At 41.8% G+C, this 25,227-nt stretch overlaps 2 protein-coding genes across 2 annotated transcripts in view; both read right to left on the bottom strand.

Annotated features, from left to right (window-relative positions):
- The window catches only part of kiaa1549lb (KIAA1549-like b), a 61,201-nt gene extending 42,311 nt beyond the window's left edge, over nt 1-18,890 (bottom strand). Inside the window, exon 1 of the mRNA XM_070965143.1 lies at nt 18,363-18,890. Within this exon, the coding sequence (XP_070821244.1) occupies nt 18,363-18,582 (220 nt within the window). The 5' untranslated portion in view covers nt 18,583-18,890. The remainder of the gene's footprint in view (nt 1-18,362) is intronic.
- A 3,102-nt stretch (nt 18,891-21,992) lies between these two features.
- hipk3b (homeodomain interacting protein kinase 3b) overlaps nt 21,993-25,227 on the bottom strand; it is a 38,300-nt gene continuing 35,065 nt past the window's right edge. The window contains exon 16 of the mRNA XM_070972251.1: nt 21,993-24,784. Coding sequence (XP_070828352.1) covers nt 24,314-24,784 — 471 coding nt within the window. The 3' untranslated portion in view covers nt 21,993-24,313. The remainder of the gene's footprint in view (nt 24,785-25,227) is intronic.

The following is a 25,227-nucleotide window of genomic DNA, read 5'->3' on the forward strand; positions in this document are numbered from 1 at the left end:
TCTGTCCTGATGCTGCTCAGGATGCTGTAGTCATGGCTCATGTTGTTGCACTCTGTCCATTCCTATTACTGCTCACCGAGCCAGTTGTCCACTGTCCTCGTCCCTGAGCTCGAGCTTGACTCATTTAGGATTAAGCAATATAATGATATATGAGAGATTTTTCAACTGGTAGTTAGACACTGAATACTGACTGGTAATTAAATCATAACTGGTACACTGTACTTGCTAAATAGGCCGACACTACATTCATTTCTTCGTGTATCTGCATCTCTCTATACACAGGATACATTACAATAATGTTTTTATCGAGTGTCTCTTTCCGCTGCAGGCTCAGTTAAACACACCTGAGAGCCATTATTCAGGGCTTTCAGCAAGCTTTTTGCAAAGTGGCAGGGGCCACATTCCCTCTCTCACAAGAGCGATAGTATCAGCTGCCTTAAACCCTTTTGGTGAAAGTGGACAAACAGCAGCCAAACTTCAGGGTCTAATTATGTAAATTCAGAAATTAAAGTGCTGCAACAATTCAGTGAATAAAGGATATGGACACAGTTCTGCTGAACGGAGTGAATTATTCCAGAACAAAAAAAAAGAAAGGATTTCATGTGAATATATTTAACATTTTTACAAAGCTGCTGTATTATGTTAATGATCTTTATCTGCACAAAAGGGTTCCAAAATATGGTAACAAGTATATTTGATATGCACAGAGATAAAGTCCCCCAAAGCGGAACCAAACGTGCTGACCAAAGAATGAACATAAAAAAAAATAAAAATAATATGCTTATCATTAAGAGCCACCTTTGTTAAATGTTGTCCGTCCCCCCCCCCCCCCCCACTAATTACACTGTGCTCCCTTGTTAAATGCTGACTATGGTGCAAGTTGTGATGAGACTAATACTGAGGTCCCTAAAATAAACGATCACATTAACACCGATTATATCAGCAGTGAGGAGTTGGAACAGTCTAAATGATGTAAAAGCACGAATGACCTTTAGAATCAGTCAAATGGCTTGACTTTTTTTTAACTGATATTCTTCAACAGACACTGCAGTCACCGCAGAAAACCTTCAAGACTCTGAAAATAAAACTCTTTAGTTGGTTTCAAATAACATATCTAGCACTGAGGGGACTAAATAAATTTAGTATGTATTTTTTAGCTTTGATGAAAGATCTTCTGAGGAAGTTCAGACTTTCTGGGAATGTAATGGCTGAGTGGCCAATTCAATATTAATATTAGACAGACGGCACGTTAGCATCAGAGCAGAGCAGTGAAATAAAATGCAGTGCTGTTTTAAACTTCCAGAGGAGAAGTGATTTCTGTACTGATTGCTGAGGAGTTCAATATGCTTAGCCCTTCATACTGCAGTGTACTGTAGTGCTGAAGCCTGCACTGAGGTCTACACCTTTTAACTTTGAGGGAAACCACACTGCATAAGACTCAGGTCAAAAGCCACTAATGTTGGTTAACATGTATAAAATAAAATGTTTATTAATGGATAAGGAGGATTAATGGATCAAGAGAGATGATTCCAACTTCAGCAGCTTCAGATAAACTGCATAAACCTGCATTTCTACAACTTCACCTGTTCATTTGCATCATTTTACTTGCAGAGAATAACTAAAGGAGAGCCTATAACTATCCCCAAACTTCATGTCAAGATGTTTTTATCTTTTATTTCCTCAAATATAAAATGTAATGGTCAACATGCTTGTTTGCTTTCAAGCGTATTTAAGGTGGAAAAGCGAATGTTCCACAGACATTTTTCACAGCGGATATTTTGACTTGTCATACTAAGAAAAGCACAGGTGGAAGTAATAACATTAGCGATGGCTCAGCTCCATTAAGAATCCCAGCAGCCAGCCTGATTGATAGCAGGGGCCCGAACAGGCTCACTTAAATGGAATGCACTCATTATTTATGTTATTAATTACACCTGTGTGTTTTCCTGCAATGACTTAAAAAGGTCTCCATCAAGATTAAGTTGCTCCTGTGGAAAATAGAAAATTATTTCTTGGATTAGAAGCGGACTGGTAAAATTTAGGGGGAACTGGGTGTGTTTTATCCCAAAACAACGCTCTGAACGCACTGATCATTACAGATTCATGGTATATAAAAATGTAAGAATATTTTCAGGGTGAAATATTCCTTTGATGCGTGCAGCTATCAGATGAACCTTGCTGGGGCAGACAGCATGACTGGAAGTCAGACTGCTCAGTAGGGTACTGCAGGCCCATTAAAACCACCAAAAGTAAGACATCTTTCACTTCAGCATCATGCCCAGAGGCAGCGCTGGCCTGTGAACTGCCATGGTTGAAAGCAGAGAGTACGAGAAGTAGAGATAAAAGCAAAGGTAAATACATGTACTGTCTTTCCACAGAGGCATCATACCAATGAAATATAATGATTGTATTTACGTTTCTTTACAAAAGATCGTTTTTATCTCAAATGTTTTATCGCTCCGGTTGTACAAATAGTATAGACTGAAAAACATGTATCAGTTATGATCTTGTATATATATTTCCGTGATTAGGTTTGTCACATTATGTCCACATTGTGTGTGAACAAAGCTCCAACCCAGATCCTGAGACACAAATCACCTGAAACATTCAGAGACTCTTCAAATAAGGACTTCTTGTCCTGGATTAACCTCATACACACACATACATAGAGACAAGGGACTGCATCACACTCGAGCTCATGGCCATCTCCTGGGGCCATGCATATCGGAGCAGGCAGGGGACAAGTGTAGGAGTTTAGCTGCATGCTGGGGCTGTGATGGGCCATGGGATTACAGTACAAAAGCCATTTGACAGGGCAGGCTGTGGGTGTGAAATGACAGGTAGGGGTCAAGATAAGGCATCAGATAGTGACGCGCCAGCTGATGGAGGTGTGTTCTGGGTTACGATGAAGGTCTCATCCTGACTTATGTATTTCTGCTTAATCTTCAGCAATTAAATTGATAAATTGAATGATACACACCACCAAAGGTTTGCTGTGGAGTTTTTGACCTCTAGTACAGCCATGGAGGTGTTTCTCTATGGGCAGGTCCCCACTGCATCCATCATGCACATGGACAAGGATGCACATGCACAGTCCAATGAATTCACACCATTCTGCTGATCTGCAGGTGGTGGTAACATGCAAACAAATACAGCAACATGGCAGCAAAGGAGGTGAAAAAGAAGACTGAAATTCATGAATGTTAGCAGGTAGTGCACGTGCCTCACAGCAAGAAGGTCGCCGGTTAGATCCCCGGGTCGGGCCTTTCTGTGCGAAGTTTGCATGTTCTTCCCGTGCATGCGTGGGTTCTCTCCAGGCACTCCGGCTTCCTCCCACAGACCAAAAACATGCTCATTAGGTTAATTGGTGACTCTAAATTGTCCTTAGGTGTGAGTGTGAGCGTAAATGATTGTATGTCTGTATATGTTGCCCTGTGATTGACTGGTGACCGGTCCAGGGTGTACCCCGCCTCTTGCCCAGTGACAGCTGGGATAGGCTCCAGCCCCCCGCAACCCCGAAAGGGATAGTCGGGCATAGATAATAGATGGATGGTTAGCAATTCTGGATTTTAAATACTTAAATTAATTCATTACATATTGTATAACTCAACACACACTGGTGAGTGACACTGAATTTAAGCATAGTTTTAATTTGTTGGCAAGAAAACTCACCTGTACTTAAACTGACTGAAAAAGGAGCAGATCTCCTCTGTAGTTTAAGTTACTGTGCATTTGCTACCATTAAGGTTAATGTTGTTTGACAGTGATCAGTACTATCGGGGATAGCCTAACAGTCATTTTGCATGCAGTAGCTGTTTCAGTGTTGAGCCATGATATATGATTACACACTCAACCTGAATGTGAAAAGTTTACAAGTAGAAAATCATGGGCCTCTTCTCAGAAAGTGGAGCTAGATCAGTAGGCAGGTGAGAGAGGTTCACTTTCATATGCATTGCTTATCATGGCTGGGTCTACTCTGGCTCTTTAGGTAAGACTCTGTAATAGTTACACAATAATGCAGAACTACAAGTGAACCATCAGTAAAACAGATAAGTAATTTGTCCTTGCAGACTGACCTCAGTGAAGGGTTGAGGGCTGCAGTCTGCTATCTGAAAAAGCAATACATCACAGGGAGGCTAGGTGAAGTAAAGGCTTGGTCACCTGTGACAGTCTGAGAAAAAATAGACTCCACCAGAGAACTCTGGTGTCAGTGTTGGGGAGATCACATGGCTTTGCCTCCGACTTTCTAATTGGGCCCTCAGAGACACTTCAGAGAGAGTCAAAGCTCATCCTGCTAAGTGACAGACTTATATGTCCTGTGCTAACCCCCTGTGCAAATGTGAGCTCTTAGTATTCCCATTGCAATGCACCTCAAGGTACACTGCACAATTTTTAGATTTTTATCATCAAATAGTAAATTGTGTTGCTTTCTGTCATAAATGCTGCAACCTGTTGCCCTTCCTTGGCATTCCTCTGTGTGCCTGCTTTGAAGAGCATGAAGAAAGGTAAGAGCTTCTAACAATATATAATAAGCAATGAATAAACATCAGCAGTTTATGACCGTTTAGTCTGTGCACGTGGAATACACATTTGCTGTCTTCGTGTACTGTTCAGAAGATTTCCTGCAAACATCCAACCACGGAGAACCTCTGAATGGTCTCATTTGTTTATGGTAATAATACTAATGAATGCAAATAATTTTATTTTTAAATTATTCATGCTGAATTTCTACACATGGCGTCTTGCACATCTAGTTTTTGACATCAGTGTCATTAAGGCAAAATGTGCATTTACTCTAGGTGAATAAAGTAACTCTGATTCTATCATTCTATATCACAGCGATACATAATTCATGCCTACCATGTCAAAACAAATTGCCTCTGGAGTCTATTAACATGAACATGATGCGAAAGAAGATTGCAAGGCTCTTCAGTGACATAACAAAGACATATTGCACCTATTTGCTGCACTAACCATTAAAATGTAACCTTCCTACACTTGACCTTCTTCGTACATGCAGGGTGGTGAGCAGCTCAACCAAATGATTATTTTTACTTACATGTTGTTTTACATGATTAGTTATCATATGCCTAGAACCTTGAATTCATTCAGTATCACACATCAGTGAAAACAAATAGTCGAATCAATTTTCTCTGGGCAGATGACCCCCTGTGATTATCTAATGAGCTCCTCAGAGGTCCCCAACCCCCAGACTGGAGACCACTACAGTACAGCACTGGGCAGATGAATTGGCTCTGGCTCTGTATTTATTGGCTATGGACCGGTGCTGCAGAGGTTAGCCGAGGCACGAGGAGGATGGAGGGAAAAGGACAATGAGGGATAACAAGGTGGGATAAGCCTGCTAAGCTTCCAGGATCCCCTCTAAAATCCACACTCGAGTCAAGCACAAGAATGTCAAAATGTTTGTAATACAATCACAATACTCTATAATCTGGGGTCACTACAAGCAGCGGGCCACAAATTAAGTTGTTCATGTTTAACCCACTGACTGTTTTTCTGGATTCAGACAGATTTTCTTAGTTAGAGTTAAATGTGGAAATGTTGCAGCTCCACCAGGAGTTTCACCTGCTGCTTCTCTGACGTCTGCCCTCTCTCTCGCTCCTCTCCCGATTTCAAGCTGATTTCAACCAAACCAGGGTTAGGGATGATTGTTAGAACAGAGAAAGCTTCTGGCTAAACAAAAAAGGATCATACTCGTCCCCATAATGTCGTCATGAGACTTATGACAACAATCTGAGTCTGTGGTGGCAAAAATAAAGACTTACAGTGGACGTAGACTGTCAGTGTGTAAACATCTGGAGGGGTAATGTTGCGGTGCACTTGCTCAATACTGGAGCAATTTTACAAAATTTTTGTCTAGGGTCAATAAACAGGTAATATTTGACAGGAATTTTTCCCATTTGTCAATGGAAACTTTCACTGATTGAAGACGAAATGTAGGTCAAGCTGAAATGAGCGAATATGTCAACAATACAGTAGAGGACATCATTTGTTTACTTTGTATTGTGTAGGTATGTGGATCTTTCAAAAGACTTGTGATCAAACAGAACTTTTGGACAACTTTGACAGGCCTAACCCTCTGTAGATATAAAGAGCTCATTCTAAGGTAACAAAGAAATGATTCTTATTTTCAGGTGATGATATACTACAGAAAACATAATTCTGAATATTATATTTAACCTCTGCTAATAGATCCCCCTAAATCCTGCACACTGGTCCTTTAAGTATGTCTCTGGGAAATTGTGATTTTCACAGTTTTATAATATTTCATAGACAATTCAATAAAACAACTTGCATATCATGAAAATAATCATAAATTCTTGCTCATCCATCTCTGGAGGTGCCCAAGCTGGGAGCCACTATTCAATAACATGACCGCTGGTTTTGTTTTGCAAGTGTTGGTGAGTCAGTGACAAACATTAAATAGGAAATTTCATGCAGTGCAATGCAGTTCAACACAAGGCTGTAATGTGCTCTCCTCACTGAAATGTTTCCCACACATCAAAAAGAGGAGCTGCTTTGCTTGTGACCAGAAGAGAAATGCCAAATAACAGTTTACACAACACCTCCTTTTTTTGGCCGCATTAGAAGACACAGCAAACACGAGCGGAAGAAATCGTACGGATGCGGGTCGCAGGTGAGAATGAAAACACGACTCGGCTGCATTATGCATTTTAACACAGCAGAACACAGAGTCAAGCTGACAACGCTGCTCATGCATCACATCATAGCGATCATACATTCAACCTTGACGCTGCACACAGTCAAAGCAAACACAGAGATCCCACCTCCTCCAGCAGGCAGCATGATGGATGAGCTCTCACAAAACAGCCTCGGCTACATCCTCAACTCACCACAACACCACAGGGCCAGCGGCTGTGTCACACTACAGCTGCTGCTCTCATGGTGGCCATATAAGATCCTGCTGTCATGTCTTTAATGAGTCTGTGTGCTTCTTTTGCAGATATTTATACTAGGGAAGAGCTCTGTAGATCCAATATGTTTAAAGAGCCATTCCAGTGTTTTTTAATTACTACAAATATACATTACATTACTGCTAATCATTTCCAATCAATCTGCAGTGTTTCACAGATTTTTATTAGCTTAGCACTGATATTATTACATTCGTTATGCGTGCTCTTAGGCCTGCTGTCCGTTAAGCTCTGTTGTACAGTGGAGTTGTAAGTTCTCACTGATGTAATGATTCTCCTTCATTTCTGTTCTTGCCTGCATTTTGAAAAGTGTGGAGATACGCAATGAAATGACTTAGGAGTAATTATGTAACGCTTTCTGCTGAGTGAACAAACAAACATCTAATTAAGGAAGTTAATTATGAAAACGTTTGCGAAAACAAAGAGCGCTTGGAGGGCATATTCAAAGTTCACAGATACATCAAATTTAAAAGCATGAAACTTGGCTTTACAAAGGCCATCTTATGTCAGTGAATGAGGGATTTAGATTAGAGACTCTTTGTTTGAAAGTAGCTCCAGAGCTGAGACCTGACAGTAAATAAAGGGCCGAATACTCAGCGGAGGGTGAGATTTTGTTCCTAACATCCCGACAAAATGCTTTACTGTAATGACAAGAGCAAAATCAATGGATAATACATTCCAGACTGCTTTGGGAGAAACTGCACAAAAAAAGGGTCTTGAATGGTGATATTGTTTTTTAATATACTTAACAACTGGAGTGGGATCACTGTGCGATCCATGTGTATCCTGACATTATAACAGCTGGAGAGCTGTGCCTGTTGTGGCATTATGGACAGAGATGACTTCAGTCTGAGGTCCTGTGCTTTGAGGAGGACATATCCTTTCTTCAGTCATGTGTTCACGAAGTTGTGAACCTTGCTCCATCCTCGCTTGTGAACAACTAAGCCTTTCCAGGATGCCCCTTTCATACCCAATCATGATGCCATCACCTGTTACCAATGAAGCTGTTTACCTGTGGAATGTTCCAAACAGGTGTTTTTGGAGCATTCCAGTCTTTAGTTGCTCCTGTTTCAATTTGTTTCAAACATGTTGCTATATATTCAGAAAAATCAATGAAGCTGATGAGGTAAAACAGTAAATATATTGTCTTCGCGCTGGGGTTGTGTCTCCATGATTTTGCAGTTGGTCAAACAGCAAAGTGAACACCAAAAAAGAGGCGCCTGATCTCAAAGGCTTTAAAATGAACAAATACGTTCATATCACTCAGGCTAGTACGTATGAGAAGGATCCTCCCAAAATAAAAATCAAAATACTAAAAAGCTTGTCTACTTCACTGATTCTACTGGCCACCATTCAAGCTGTGATAAACAGAGTTCAGACGAGTCCATCTGCTACGAGAATGTCTTCTTTTAATTCAGATTGTTTTTGGCAGAAATTTCATAACTGAATACAATGCTTACCAGTCCTCATTTAGATTTTTGATCAAGATTATCTCTCCGCTCACAGTGGCCCGCTGTAAGGCTGCAGATTTATTTCAGTTGAGTTTAATGGCGGACAGACAGATACTATTAAGAGGATGGACAGCCCCATGGGAGCCATCTTTTCAGGAATGGTTCATCCAGCAAGGCAAGGTGGCCTCCTTTGAGAAGGTTTCTTTCAGGATGAGAATAGGAGGCCTCATTAGATATCAAGATGAGGACAGTTTTTCTGATGTCCATCTGTGCTGTCACATGAGTGAAAGTATGATCATAAAAGCGGTAAGACTGTACATGTATTGTAAATGTATTGTGTTCTGGGGAGTGGAAATAAGTGGATTTTGTAATGTTTGATTTTCCTGTCGTGTCTTTTCCCTGAGCTCCCACTCTCTCTCTTTTGGTGCACAATTTATTGCTGGTCCACTTGTCTGTTACACAGCGAGTGAAGGTTTTCCTCCATAAGTTTTAACCTCTTACACCAAACAGTGTCTGTCTATTCATATCAGCCCTGCGTTACACGTCTTTCTCCTCTTTACTTACAGACTCTTGAGTGGAAACTTCTGTCATTCTTCTAATTTGAACTTGTGCACATGCCCATCCCTCACCATGACAACGTTAACTTAATGGGTGCCATCCATGACTCGTAATGACGTCCAGGCCTGTCTCCCAGGAGACGATATCATTACCGAGGTGTATGTGCACCATAAGGTACCATGATCTAATCCTACGCACACACTCTTGACCTTCACAGGTCAGCACTGCATTTCGCTGATATTGCACCGTGCGTTAAAATTGCTAATTTGGTTTGTTTAGTTGGTTGGTGGATGAGAAACAGAGACATTCATTGCTGTAATTGAATTACAGGGCTGTAGGTCTCCTGCGCAATAGATCAGGCGTGTTTCAGCTTTTAAGATATTCACTGGATATTAAGAAGCATCTAATACTGTAGCTGCCTGATTTAAAAACATTTAATATTGACAAAAAAGTAGCATTCCCTCTCTGCAGCAGGTTACAAAGTGCTGAGAGTGGCAAGTTGTGACACGGGCACAGCTAGACACAAGCTGGGACAATCTCTGAGGACAGACTAATAAGATACCCATGAAGGATGAAGGGAAACAAACTCTGAAGCGCACATAGACATCCACTATAGATGCCTATGAGCTGGAGCATGTGCACAAGCCTTGTTTGTGTGTCTGTGCATGTATGCGAAGGGTTCGTTCTCCAGAGGCAGTGGAGCTACACACTCGGATTATCCCAGTAATGAATTGGCCTGTGGGGAACAGCTCGTCTCATTTTAAGACTTAAGGGGTGACTTCAGAGCACTAAAGTAGGAGCATAAATCAAGCAAATGCTACGTGGTATGGATTTATGAATGTGCATAAAAGTAAGTGCATTTCAAGAAGTATTGTGTGTGTGTGTGTGTGTGTGTGTGTGTGTGTGTGTGTGTGTGTGTGTGTGTGTGTGTGTGTGTGTGGCTGCAGGAAAATTTCCCCCCCAAAAAACAAAAAACAGTGCCATCCGTGGCTTAAAATGGATGACAGATTTTAAGGTTTTTTTCTTCACATGACTCCAGTTCAGTACATTCAAATTTCAACACAGTATGTCCCACAACATAACCTGCTTTCATTTGTGCAAGTCATTCGAATTACCTCCAAATGTGATGAGCGTGAGCACTGAAATTATAAATATCTAAATCTATAATCTGTCAGGAGAACATTTTTAAAGTCCTATGACAGCTGATTACTGATTAATAAGATAGGCTTCTAAAACTGTTGAACATTTCCTTTAATGCTCCCTGAGTACGGCTTACTCTTGACGCTTCACTGATGCTGTCATCGTCTCCACTCTCAACCTGCTTCACTAAAGTTAAAAATCAGAGCAGAGAGCCCCTGAATCTGTGATGTCACTGGGATTTAAAGTCAAAGGCTCCTCCGTGGACCCCGAGTGGGTTGCAGATTTTTCAGTAATTTACCACAAACAACCTCTCTCTGCCGTGGGCTGGGGATGCTGCATGGGGTCACTTCATGGGCTGAATCGCTTGTGAGCAATATCTAAGACTGATGCTCTAAACAAAATACTATTTCTCCTCATAGTATATAGCAGTAAATTGTAAAATTGCATTTATACTGTAATGGTCAGTACAGTGAACTATGCATTAAATCTGAAAAAAGTCTTTAAATGTTTAACAAAAGACCCCCCCCCCCCAAAAAAAAAAAAAAAAATGTTGACAGCTAACATTTTATTGTTAGCTTTCCTTATAATTTGTTGGAGTAAATGAGATTTTTGCAAAACAGTTACATTAACACATTCTGCACATACCATCGTGATGCCATCCTATTGTAAGTGGACAGATAGACCAGACAAGCCCCAAATTCAATACAATCCAATTAGAGCACAAAGATGACATACATTTACATGACAATATGAAATGAGGGTTATGGTCATGGGAATGTCTCAGAGCGAAAAAGGGGTCACAGACCAATAATGTACCATTCATCGGTCATTTTCTAAAACAATATCAACTCGAATACAGGAATGAGAGCGAGGTTGCTTGCAAAAAACCCCGCAAGGAATTAATATGAACCAACTATAAACCTTTATGCAGTGTTTCAGCTTTTTCTAAGCTATTTTAGCCTCATATCTCTGCTCCATGAAATCAATAAAACTTTCCTAAATCTCTATTATAATGAACTCCTTGACAACAAAGGACTCATCATAACCCGCGAAAGAAAGTTGCTAGCAAGCTGAATACTTGACCCCAATGGGACGATATTGTTATTTCATGTCTGCTGCATTTGTAAGCAGGCAGCCGTTTGCTAGCATGTTAGCCATAACACCATTATGGACAAACACCGTGTTTGTGAGCTTGTTGTTGTTCTGCCCTCTAGTGGCCAAACAGCAAAGCATCTTAGCTTTCGGTACAGCAGCTGCACATTGAATGTATTGCAGACAAAAATAATAAATGGAATTAACTGGTAGCTTGTGTTTCTTGCTTGTGTTTCTTGCTTGTGCGCGCTGTGTGAGTGTGTGCATGTTCACTTTGCTGGCTGCTGCGCATGTAACGTTTTGAAGGCTCAGTGTTATGAATGTGTTTGTATGTGTCAGTGATCTCATGCTCGCCTCCTCCAGCGGTTCAAAGGGATTAGCTGAAATGCCACAGTCTACAGAGGCATCTGTGTGAAAAAGCAAAGCCTACAGCTACACTTAGCATTCCACTTAGCATTTCCATTTCTAACAATAGTAGACAAAAACTAAATACGATGCCATGACAGTGACACCATTAAATGTGACTGATGACCCCGTCTGTGCAGAGGCGAATCCCCACCACCCCTCTCTCTCTCTCAGTCCTTCTGTCTTGCTCATTTATGCACACCACACTAAATCCTGGTCTGATCCAGCCTCATTCACTTCTGCTAAAAATCATCTTAAATTTTTAACGTCCATGTCTTTCATTTCCCCATGAAATCGCTCAGAGCTACAGAGAATGACTTCATTTGATCAAACATGACAAAAAACACCAGTCATGGCACCATCTGTGGCTCCCAAGAGTTGCATTGACAGGATAATTTATGCAGCCATATCCCATAAATCGCACTTTAAAAACAATGTTCAAGAACTTTTAAAGGCCCTCCTATGCTCCCACGGTTATCCTACACAGGTGATTTAATCTGTTTTGGCTGATTAGGTAACTGGGGGTTGAGGGCAGTCTAACCTTCACACCTACTTCATGCTGATTGGCCTGTTAGAGCACACAAGAGTAACCTTCCTCTCTCTCGGATACTGAGAGGGGCAGCTCACGACCTAAAACTCAAACTGTCAAACTAGGCAGTGCTGAGACTCAGACTACGTCACCCACCAGCAGGAGTGTAGTCATCTGGTGTAGCGCAGTTCATTCTGGTGGTTGTAGGTTTTCTAATTCTTGAGCACAAGAGAATACCAATACTCATGTAGCACCAATTTAAAGAATAATTGCGCCTTGCTCCTGCATAGACTGCCCAGTTTTACTAAAAAGATCATCTTTCCAGTGGTGAATATCCCTTTAAGCTGAAGTGATATTCACCAAACTGCGTTTTCAGCTCAGAGGTCTTGAAAGATAAGTTTCCAAATTAGTTCTGAGTATCCATCCATCTATCCATTTTCTATGCCGCTTATCCATTTCAGGGTCGCGGAGGGGCTGGAGCCTATCTCGGCTGTCATTGGGCGAGAGGCGGGGTACACCCTGGACCGGTCGCCAACCGATCGCAGGGCACAAACACACAGCAGCTGCACATACACACAACATTCACACTCACACCTAGGGGCAATTTAGAGTAACCAATCAACCTAATGAGCATGTTTTTGGTCTGTGGGAGGAAGCCGGAGTACCCGGTGGGAACCCACGGGCATGCACAGGAAGAACATGCAAACTTCACACAGAAAGGCCCGACCCGGGAATCGAACTGGCGACCTTCTTGCTGTGAGGCACGTGCACTACCTGCTGCCCCACCGTGCAGCATATTTCTGAATATCTTTCCTCAAATTAGAATAAACTTTAAGTCGTTTACTATGGTTGCATTTTGATATATTTTTTAAAGTTTCATTATAACTTAAAATCCCCTGACTCTATGTCTTGGTCACCTCAGCCAGCTAAATTTGAGAGATTCTTCCAAATTATATAAAATTGCACATTCCTAAATTTCCAAGAGAATCGTCCCTCTCACCCTGTTTTTTTCTGTGGTCGCATGTGATGCTGTGTGATGAACGGTGGCCTTGTTCAGGGCAGTGTGGTGGTGTATTATACTGTGTGTCCCAATAAATCAGGCAGCCTGCTGTCCTTCCTCAAGCAGCAGCAGCAGCAGAGCCAAGCCTTTATCCGCCATCAACCTGCACCAAACCGCCAAAGCACAGGGAGACGGACAAAGAACAGTGAGGCACAAAGGTATGGAGAGATACTGGAGGGAAACATGGAGATAGCTCATAACACACACACACACACACACACACACACACACACACACACACACACACACACACACACACACACACACACACACACACAATATTCCCTGATTGCACTAAACTGTACAAGGGATAATGCGAGGCAGATGGTCCAAGATACTAATTAGAAGCCTGTTTGCCTTTCTGAGCCTTATCTATGTGTTGTAGCAATGCTGCCTGCTTTGTTTAGAGCGGTGAAGGAGAAAAGACTGCAAACCTTTTGACTTTCTTTAAGTTGTGACAGAAAAAAGAGCCCTGTGAGTAAATCATTGCAGAGATGGATCATAATGAATCTTCCTTTACTCTTAGAATGATTGCCAGCACTAATACATCTTTAATTACTTCATAACACTCTCATTCTGCCCTTTTAGCATTTTCATTTCTGGCACTCAAGTTCTTGCATAATGTTGAACAGATCTCACACAGTCTCCCTGTCAAAACATCGGCGTCACATGCAAAAAGAAACAGATGGAGAACTGCGAGTAGAAAATAAACAATGCTCTCTTTTCTTGAAAAATCATCACTGCTTTTGTAAACTTCTTCTTCACTGAGACAAATTTGCACGATGGAGTGCAAACCAAATGAAAGGCCCCAGCTGAAGCTCCACCTAAAGAGATACCATCTATCTTGACTGCACACATGCACATACATCTTGAGCTCTGCTGACATGCTTACACACAAGATAATTAACTGTTGGCGGTAAATCACTGCGATGCGGTGAAACAGGGGAATAAGCAGGGGAATCATGTCCTCTGTGTGCTCCCGAAAACCCAGAGCTCATGCAGACAGGTCATCAGACCAAGGGTGAGTCATAGTTGCTGTTTTTGAAAAACCAATTCCTGGAAGTTACTCTGACATTAACCATCATGACAACCCTCAAAAGGCTAATCAAGATGGGGGAAAATGAATTGCAGGATACTGAAGCCCACAAAAAAAAAAAAAGAAAAGCCACAAAGCACAGAGAACGCTGTGATGTGCAGCTCCCTGGTCACCTGACGCACATGTTCGCGGTCGCTTTACAGGTAAGACTGCACTGCAAATAGCAAATGGCTTTGAGTCTTACTGTCATGTGTCCTTTCATCGAATACCTAAACAGAAAGTGATGACTGGCAACATTTCAGGGATAGCATCTCATACAGCAAGGTCTGCGAGGTTAAACCCTGTCAAAACCCAGCTGTCAGCACTCATAAGCAACGGGCGGCTTGTGTAGTAGGAGTAAACAGAGCTGACGTCAGAGGAAAGTCATTTGATTGTGGAGGGACCAAAGATGCCTTTGCTTAGCTCGCTCTTCCGTGTGTCCTCTTGCTGCTGCCAAGCACAATTTCACCAGCTGTGTTAATAAGGAAGCAATGAACCAGACGAGAGATCCTGCAGTTAATTAAAGATCAATGTAAGTGCATGAAAAGGCGTCATCTTTGCAGCCACATTACCCAGAATCCCCTCGCTGCGCTGTCCTCTGCTCCCCTGGCTGCTGAAGGGTTTGAGGTTATTGTTGGGCAAAAAACTGGCATTCCCATACAAACCATGAGGAAGCTGTGAGCTCCCAGCATGCTTTTGATTCACTAAATCTTACACACACACACAGTTCGACCGATCCTGGATTTTTGAGGCCGATACTGATATCGATCTAACTAAAATGGAAGGAATCTCTCTCTGTCTGTCCTTTGATTTTCTTGACAACCGTTCATCCGATTGATTTCACATTTGGCGACAGTATTTCTAAAGACCCAAGAAAGTGCAGTATTGAGCGTGGAGTAGTTTAGATGAGTGCTCTGCAAGAAAGCTGGGAAACACTGCACTGCAGAGCTGGAGAACCCCTGCGGTTCTTGACATACACATGTGCAAGTTTAAACAACAGTCTGTGACTACATTATACCCAGAGCCATGTGGACAGAGGGTTAGGGTTGACTCACTCTCTCAACAGTGCTGGTTATACCTGAGTTTGAATTTCCTCCACAGCAGTTAACTTAAGACGACATTAGCTAGCTGTAATGTCCTCAGAGGCAGCTGAAACTCGAGCCAGCTGGGTAGCTTCAGCATGAATTCATGAGTTTTAACAATGGAAATGATGAAGCGGTAAAGATTTCATTCATTCACTGTTACGTCTGGATGAAAAACTTTTTTTTGATACCTCAAATGTCCATTTTGCTCATTCATGTGTGCAGCATGCCTTTGGCCTAAGTTCATTCAGTTCCATGTCATTTAACAAAGAAGCAGTAATGACAGTGATAATTATTGTTAATAACAACTTAGATGTGGCTCATTTTTCAGGAACACCTCAATAAACTGTCCTCAATAAACTGGTGGTGTATTGTAATATTACAGTATCGTTACTAAAGTTTTAATAGGGAAAAACTGTGGTGCATGTGTACGTGTAAAACTGTTGCGTCTCAAAGTGCGGGGCCTCTCCAGCTCTGGAGGTTGATGATATTGAGAAAGCTGCAAGCAGCAATACTGGACGCTGAGCAATCGGCCGTTAGGAGACAGGTGTGTTCTGAACAGGTGCTGTACTAGTGGGTAAAAAAAAGTGCTTACTAGTGGAGAAACTCTGCAATGTCTCGTTACGTATTTGCCAAAATACACTGATACTGATGTATCTGCAATAAACTAATATTGGCTAATACATGAGCCTGGCCCATTTATCAGTCAAGGTCTAGCATTTAGTAGTTCAGCCACTGTGAAGCAGCAGCAGCCAACATGACATTGAAAATCAGTGCCAGACTGTATTTTAATGAATTTGTGTTGAGATATAAAGGAGGTGGAGTGTACACTGCAACTGTTTAATGCATTTTTCATCATTTATGATTTAATGTCTCATGGTAATCATACTGTGTGATTTTGCTAAGACTGTGAATGCTGATTGATCTGTAATAGCGTTACTGAATAATACACAAATCCAATTTTTCTCTCCCAATACGGATTGTGATACCTCAACTCGGGCTATCTGCCAATACTGAGCATTAATCCAACACCACTGCTCTCTCTCTTTTTTTAAATTAAAATCTGTACAGCTCACTCTTTGGATTTACTTTTGATGAAAGGTAATATGAGGCCAGGCATTAATGTGACACTGAAAACTGAGTCTGTTTTCTGCTGTCACTGCATGAATGGAAGTGATGGAGAAAACACAGAACTTTGTAACGGAACTGACAAAGAAACTGTGTTTAATGCAGACTGGTCACATCATAGCTGACACCTGATCTGCTTAATAAGGCCAGTATCAGCTTCAGCAGCAGTCCTGCACATCAGAATCAGTTCACACCTGATTCAATAACACCATTACAGATCCATCAGGAGCCGTATAAAAGTTCACTGACCTATGCACACTGACGTGAGGAATGATCTGCTCAGTAAAAGATCCTTGCTTTGTTTTGGTTGTGTTGAAGGTAATATATTGAGTTGGCTCTTTAATGACAATGTTTTTTGTTCAGCATGGCAGCTCAGACAGACACAATGGGATGTTTCTATTATGTAAATGTTATGTCTTTTTGAATTTGTGGAACTTCACATAATGATCCGTCATGGGGACGTGCTGCATGTTGTTGCTGTCTAGTGTCTTGTGAGCCCATGTGCGTGCAGGAGATAGTGCATCCTCCAATTTTCAAACCAGTAACACTACTAAACAGCAGAGTCAACCAGTCACCTAGTATAAAAGACCATACAATCCAGCAATTTATTCTCCAGGAACCAGTTCTTCTATCTATACAAAAGGCACCAATCCAGATGCAGCTTCTGGATGTAGGTGAAATAATGGTATGCCTCTTTCATCCAGTATGTATTTTGTGGCTCGGGTACTGCTCGTGTGTTTAAGAATGGATGTGCTGACTGTGAGAAGCAGGAGGTGGAGGTGGGAGGGAGGAGGAGGGGACTCTGCTACTGTAGCAGTGCATCAGCAGAGGTGAGACTACAGCCGCCACATCATACTTTGCAGACTGGAGAGAGGCGCTGGAGCTACCATGAGATACACACACTTAACACACTCCCAAAAAAACATTTTGTTTTGCTCAGTTTCCATCTGAGGTTACAAAAGAGTGTCTCCAAAAGGTGATGCAGCCAAATCAGTGTACATGCAGAGACTTTCTTTTGCAGTGAAGCCTTTTCTTCGAGTGTTCGTGGTCTGAAGGGCAGCTATGTCGGCCAACCTTACCCCAGCTGCCTCTCACGCCGCCAGACAGACAAACCTACAGTGGGCTACAGTATGTGTGTCATTAGTGCTGACCCAGATGCTCTGAAACACTGACAGTCCTGTGACTGCACTGCATTCCCGCAATAACTCCCTTAAGCTCATTGGCAGACAATGCCAATGTTTAATAACCCCTGTCATGGACATGCAAGCAAAAATGAGCTGCCAGTTGCAGAGCAAAGGGGATGTGAGGTTGAGACAAAGTTGAGGCTGGGATAGCTCATAATGGTAAGCTGCAGAGGAGAAAACAGGGGTTCGAGGTCTGTGCAGAGCAACCTGATCAGAGAGACAAAAGAGTGGGCTTCAGGCTCAGGTAGAAAGAGTATAGGTGAGAGAGTTACATCACATGAAGCAAACCCTGCGCAGCACCATCTCTCACATCATGTCAGTGCGGTCAGTGAGGGAATTCATCCTGAATAACGGCCGATTGGACATATTCCCCGACTGCGCAAATTCCAGTGCAACAGCCTTGTGCATGTCACAGCATATGCAAACAGCTTATATGTGCATGGATCACAGAGAGTTAAGTTTTTTCTTTCCTAAAAAAAAATGATACAGCAAGCTATTCAGCCGACCACCTCACCATCCGTACAGCCCGTGATTCATGCACCCAGCAGCAATAAATGTGCTACAAAGCGCTGCCCGCGTGAAACAAAAGATCCATTTTCCACCCAGCATGTTAGATGTCACTCGCAGCCTAGATGTGACAAGACAGGTTAATGTAACGCATCAGCATGTGTTTCCCCGGACCGGATAGCTCGGCGGTGTGCTTACCCTCTGCGGCCAAAGCGCACCGGACAAGAAGTAAAAGCGTTCCCACAGACAGCAGACAGTTTGCAAGCATCCCCGCTGCTCCGGCTCGCCACCTGGTCCTCAAACACCTCCCCTCTCCTCCGGCATCCGTCCTTTGCGACGAGGACCCACCGGGTTCCGCTCCGCCGGCTCCCACCACTTTGGGGTGACCTGCCTGCCCACTCCTCAGACTGGGAGCCATATCCAGTGGACAAGTTGCTGAAGTTTCGGTCGTAAATAATACATTGGATCAATCCTCGTGTGTGATCGGGAAGCACAGCGGTCCCGCGGTCTCGTCGTGTGTCCAGGGTTGGAGGGTGGAGGGGGGGTGGAGGGGGTGGGGGTGAAGCGGCGTTGAAGGGAAATTAAGAAATGCGCCCTATCGCTCCGCTCCGCTCGGTCCACCCATCAGCACCGTGTGGCGCAGGGCGGCGCGCACACTTCTCCAAAGGCTTGACATGGAGCCGCTGGCGGCAGACTGCCTCACACACACACACACCTGCTCCAAATGGATGGCAGACGTTCGGTGTTCTCGCGTGACGTTTAAGCACAAATGTCAGGATGTGGAAGCGGGTGGGTGGTGAATTTAAAGTGCAACACCACCCCTGGTCAAAGTGCGCAAAATTAACCTCTCTGCTGTTAATTGTCGGGAGAAAGTCAAAGGCAGCAGCCCGCAGGACGACCTCTGCTGGGTGAACGAGAGCGCACACATCTCCATATGAAACATGATTTCAGCCTCGTTCACATTCTCGGTGGATTCATATTCTAAAGGGTGACCTGATAGTTTTTCTGTACCTCCATTAACAGGTATGTTCGGTCTGTACTCAGGTTTATCCTGATGCTTCAAAATCTTGAGTGTGTAGATACAATCACGGCTGTTGTACCTCCTCATCTCCACCAGATGTCAGCACACACCCAGAAAAACACTAATGAAACCTGAGAACGACGAGTGGAGACAAAAGCTCCGAGGTAATTTAGAGTCAGACAAAACACGTGACCACAATTCACCTCAAAGACCCTTTGCTTTGTAAAATACTCTTGACTTTTTCTGCATCATGTCTTACATTGTTCAAAACAATAGTGGCAGAATTCATTTTGTAATCACAAGGTCCATATATTAGGTGTTCTATTGCTTTTGATCATCTTCATTAACCGTTAGGATGGAATTGTGCCATGAAATGTTCCAATTCACATTTATTTTACAGTGAACTTTCAGTATCTTTGTCCATGTTTGCAACAGAAATGCATTATTTGATAATGAATCCACAAAAATGTATACTTTATCAGACAAAAATACCAAATATTCTCTGATTCCAGTTTCTCAAATATGGGGATCTGCTAATTGACCATCTTCTCCTTCTACCAAGACTTTGAAAACCACTGAAGGATCACGTGTCAGAGTTATGAACCAGCATGATTTGAGAATGATGATGACAATGATTTGAGAGAGAAAAGCACCTAAATGTATAAAAGAGGGAAAAAACAGACCAAGACAAAACAAGCTGCATCAATAGATTTTTTTTAATTCAAAGTGAATCTTAACAATAATACACCATAAAGTCTTATTTTGACACTCACCAAAAGAGTCACCTGGAAAACCCGCTTAATGTGACAAAGTAGAGAAGGCTTGGTCACACCTAAATCACTGAGAACTAGAGAGGAAACACTATCGCAAACTGTAAATAGACATCACATCCATAGAGTTAGTTTTCCCAGTCCTCATACTGTAAATATTGCACAGTGCAATTGCTACATGGCAAACTAGTGTAGCACAAAATTAAAAAAAAAAAAAAAAAAAGCAAATGAAACAAAAACAAAGCCACAAAAAAATCTACAGGTATTAAAACAGTAACAGTTCAGATTTCATAATCAAGTCTATTTGATGAGCAATCTAAACAGATGATTCCATAACTTGCAGTGTGAATTAACTCTGAAATTTATACAGATGACCAGAAAACTGAAAACAAGAGCTCGAGTAAAACAGACCTCATCAATTCAAATCAAAGAGTTACACAGTAGCACATTTAGACCAATACAGACCCTGAATTAACATCTCTAAAGGATAATACCGCAGCAGAGGATTTTTCTTCTGATATCAAAGTCAGAACTTTAATAGTAGCAAGTCTACAAACGACTGTTTTATCTGTTAAATGTCACATGAATCCTCAAAAAAAAGGGGAAAAAAGTTAAAACAAGGTGTCAATCGTGTGGAAAATTAAAAACAGTTTTAAGATTTCTCTCCTCTTGCATCCATTCTTTAACTAACGTGTATGGGAGAGTTATGCAGGCGCATTGCTGGTGAATACCTTTGGAGGAATTAAAACACAGATTACATTTCACATGCTTCTTATTGGGGAACTATTTCAAGCACTAATCTGCCAAGTGCATGCCTTGCCGTCATGGGCTTTCTTTTCCAAAATGACACTGGAGTATGATCAGTGAAGCATACGGGTAAGAAAAAAAAGCCATCACAAAACATACAACCATATCAATGTCAATGTTTAAACGTGGAGCATTACACTCGTGACTGACTGTGCAGAGAAAACACAATAATCTCCTCGACAGCGCACATCCAGAACACAGAACAAACATCCGGATAAGGCCATTCCTGGCTCCTCTGGTTTTTAACACGCTGGTGTTGTCAACCGTGCTCTGGCTACACCCTGCTCAGCCTTAACTTCTGCACGATGGACAAGCTGCTCTGAGCAGACAGCGTCGAGGCAGACAAAGTGAAGCAACTTAGGTGCACATGCAAGGTAATGTAAAGCATGGAGATTATCTAAGAACACTTGGTGGTGCAATGACCGCACAATGTAAAGTATTGCATCTGCTGTTCAGCCAGAGTGACTATCCACAGATTGAGTGTCATATCATTCAAAGTGTATGTGTGTGTATGTTATATTGGTGTGTTATCACAGAGAGGATTTGGTGGCGGCTAACTGAAACAAAGGGAGAGCCACCACCACCACCATGTACGTGTCCTCGGTAGCGTCTATGAGCTGATCAGAGGAGTACAAGTCCCTGGAATGACACTGTGACGAAGTCCTAGTTTGTGGGGTTTTTTTTCATGTGGCCGTTAAAGGACTGTCTACGCGGTGATGGACTGTTATTGGATTCTATGCCTTCCTCCTCAAATAAGCGGTGAGGAATCACCATCTTGAATTCTAACTTTCTAAATCTCAAGGCACATACGCAGTGCTGCTCACACTGTCTCAATTCCAGTAAGGAACATGCAACAATGGCCACAGTTTTGCATTGACAAAACATTGTTTCAATATGAGACACTCATAAAGGGGAGAGCGATACGAACACAAGGCAGTTTAGAATACCAAACTGTGAAACTGATATTCAAGCCAGATAGAACATTGAACAGTTAAAAGGTTGCAATAAATATTCGTTCAAATCAACTCAACAGTAAAACAAGCTGTAAAACATTCTTTTGGAACAGAAACATTGGGCTAAATTTAATTTTGGACACACAGTCTAATCATCCAAACCCTTACAAGCCTAACTACCTGTATGAGTGCTTAGTGGCGAGTGTGTTTGCGTGAAATTGGTGGAAAGGTTACTGTAAGTTTTTCAATGAATGCGATGGATTTTTTTTTTTTTTTTGTCTGACATCTCACAGTGCTCCTGTTACACACCAAAGAGTACTGGTAGTATACTACAATGAAAAAGTTAAATCAATCCTGCAAGCTACAGCTTTCCATGTGTACAAAACGTCAATATGAAAACATACAAAAAAAAATTAAGTTACATCGATACATCATTTATATGCAGTGATGAGCCTGAAAGGTTAATTAGGATAAAATACTGATGCAAAAACACACACCCCGAGAAACAACAAATGCAACTAATGTTCATCATCAGCAATACAGTAGTTACAATGACACTCCAAATATGAACGCAAAACACAAAAATCAAAACCACTTCTATTTCAGATAATTAGGGACCTATACAAAAATAGCAACGCTAGGTTTTAACTCAGAGAAATCACCTAATTTCACAGCTATTGAAGTGGCAATCATCATATAGCAGCTTATCTATGATACATTCAAGAAGAAATGATACGACTTATTAATTGCCCAATAAGCTAGACAAAACCTCGGCCATTTTTTAAATACAAATTTTTTTGTTTGTTTTCATTTAACCCCATTCTACAACTACAGTATAACTGAGGTCTATGCAAACAGAATAGCTACCTTGCTCAGGAAATGAATTACAGTCTTTGGTGCTGCACAAGCAACTTCATTTGAAAATAAAAGACAAAAAATGTACACACATAACTAGTAAAATGAACAGAGAAAATGCACACACAGCATATCTACATCTATGTATGTCTGTATATATATATACAGACATACATAGATGTAGATATCCTCCCTGACGGAATGTATAAAATAAGCAGTTGACACTGATAAGCCTTAAGCCTTTAACAAATGGTATAATGTAAAGGGAAAAAGTTAACTTTGTCACACATGCATAAATGAGAGAATTGCACACAATTAACTCACACCTTATCAAGCATCTGTACTAAATAGTCTAGTTCTATAATATATGTCCATATATGTGTGTTTATCAAATACTGCATGGTTTGCTCAGGCTTAGAAGATTCCATACCATGAATTAATTTGCATTTTTTCCTTACCTAATCAAAGCCATGCCCACCACACTTCTAAACATCTAAGAAACAAAGTGAAAACACTCAAAATGAAATACGAAGACGAAAAAGAAAAATAATCAACGACTATTTAGATTGTATTGCAGTTTCATCAAACAGTACAAATACTGTTCGTAATAAGAGTTTCACTAAATACAAAGTGATTATCAAATATTAAGCAATACTCAGTACTTGCACTTTGTACACTAGTTCATTCGGGAAAAGGGAGAATGAAAGAAAAAGAAAATGAACAGTTTTTAATGAAACAGTAAGCATTCGCAACAGCAAAGCATGCTGTTCTTCTTGAAAGAACAGAAAAGTAACTCACTACACACTGAAATATACACTGACTCCAAAAGATAAGCACCGCTATTCGCGATACATCACATCAATGCAGGCTATGCATGGACATATACACATGTGCATATATATATACTCACACATAGGATGCATCAACTGATTGGAATTTCAAGTGCTGCAGTCCAGTACATTAATATTCATGTATATAGTCATATATAAGTAGTAACATTAACAACCTCAAATATGTAAGGCACTATGGCTGGGGACAGTTATACAATGCAGCGAGTCTTGTGACACGAACAATAAGAGCAACGTCTATGCATCTTTCCGTTTACATTTTTGCTCATGCAAGACCACATGCAGCGTGAGGAACAACCCTATTTAAATCGGTTAATTGACTTGACATTGCTAACACCAAAAGACACCGAAAAGGTACAAATACTTCAAACGCAGTACAACATACACCGTGGACAACATGTGCATCTGTCGATCTAGAGCTAGAGTAGAGACTGGGATGGCTTTACAAATATGAATGTGTCTTGCACACGTAAGAAGGCAATATAGAAAAATAGCTGGGATCAGGGGTGCAAAGTCCTAACTATTCAACACCACCCCAATTATTTACCTGTTTTGAGGAGTATTCGTAGAAGATCCAATGCAAAGATATATCAAATGTGCAAAACACATTAAGTGTGAGTTTTACTACTCATTCATTCTTTCATTCAGTCATTCATACATTATTTCCTTCTTAATTTTTGCCCAAATCATCTCCACCATTGGAAATGTTTTTTTTTCTTTTTTTTTAAAGCTTGAAGTTCAATTACACCCAAGTCTACATGATTGAAAAAATAGCTTGCTTTCTCTGTGGTTGTGCCATGGTTTTGCAAATGAAAACCATGTTTGTGGTTTAAGATAGAATTCGCCCTGCTCACTTAGCCCTCAGGTGGTATGAAGGGTACCTGGGCAGCCATGTTCAGATGTAAGGGTACTGGTTTATTTTGGTGGGGCTGAGAGGGAAACTGGCGTAGGCAGGCGAGGCAATGTAAGAGTGCGGGGGAAAGAGTGGCTTGAATTGGCCCTGGGGGTGCAAGGTGGGGGAGGGCAGCAGCCGGGGGTTGATGCCCACTGTGACCTGATGCACGATGCCCGCCGGGTGGGAGATGCTGTAGGTGGGCTGGAGGACAGGGCGGGAGGCTACAGGGGAAGCCAGGAGGTGGGCCACGGGTGCAGCTGTGACCAGAGGACCAGAAGGGGGGTAGGACAGTAAGGTGGGCTGGGTGTGCGGGTGGCCCCCAAGGTGGGGATGGGCCCCCGTGGTGTGGTTTGGGCTGCTGTGGGACAGGGTGAATGTATGACCGTGCATGGTGGGAGGGATATAGGCTTGCGGTCTCCGGTGGGCAAAGTTGCCGTTCCATTCCTGATGGCAGGAACCAAAATGCTGCACCTGAGAGGGGAAAGAAGAACATCTGACTGATCAGACTCAATGTTTTCATTCAGTTTGTCTTTTAAAAGCCACTAGATGCTGCTGTTTTCACATCTTTACTGTGTCTCTAACCAGTCATTAACAATCCTGACATCCACCTCCTCATCTGTGTTCAAAGTTACAATATTCTTTTCTTTGTCTTAATGGCAATGCAGTAAAGCTGGCAGTATTACAGTAAAATACCTTGACATTTGAAGACAGGTGGAAATGTTCACCCACCAACTGTGAGTAATCTTGAGTGTAGCTGATAGGTTTGTTAGCAACAAAAGCTACTGTGGCAGATAAATTAAGTCTCATTTACAGTATGAAGTGTGCTCTTGGTTGCTGCTCTGCTATGAAAAGGAAATATTTGCAATTCAAATGCTCTGCGCTCTTTATCATTTAAATGCACAGTGTGGTCACAA

Source organism: Chaetodon trifascialis, chromosome 1 (assembly GCF_039877785.1).
Source record: "Chaetodon trifascialis isolate fChaTrf1 chromosome 1, fChaTrf1.hap1, whole genome shotgun sequence".
Taxonomy (NCBI): Eukaryota; Metazoa; Chordata; class Actinopteri; order Chaetodontiformes; family Chaetodontidae; genus Chaetodon; species Chaetodon trifascialis.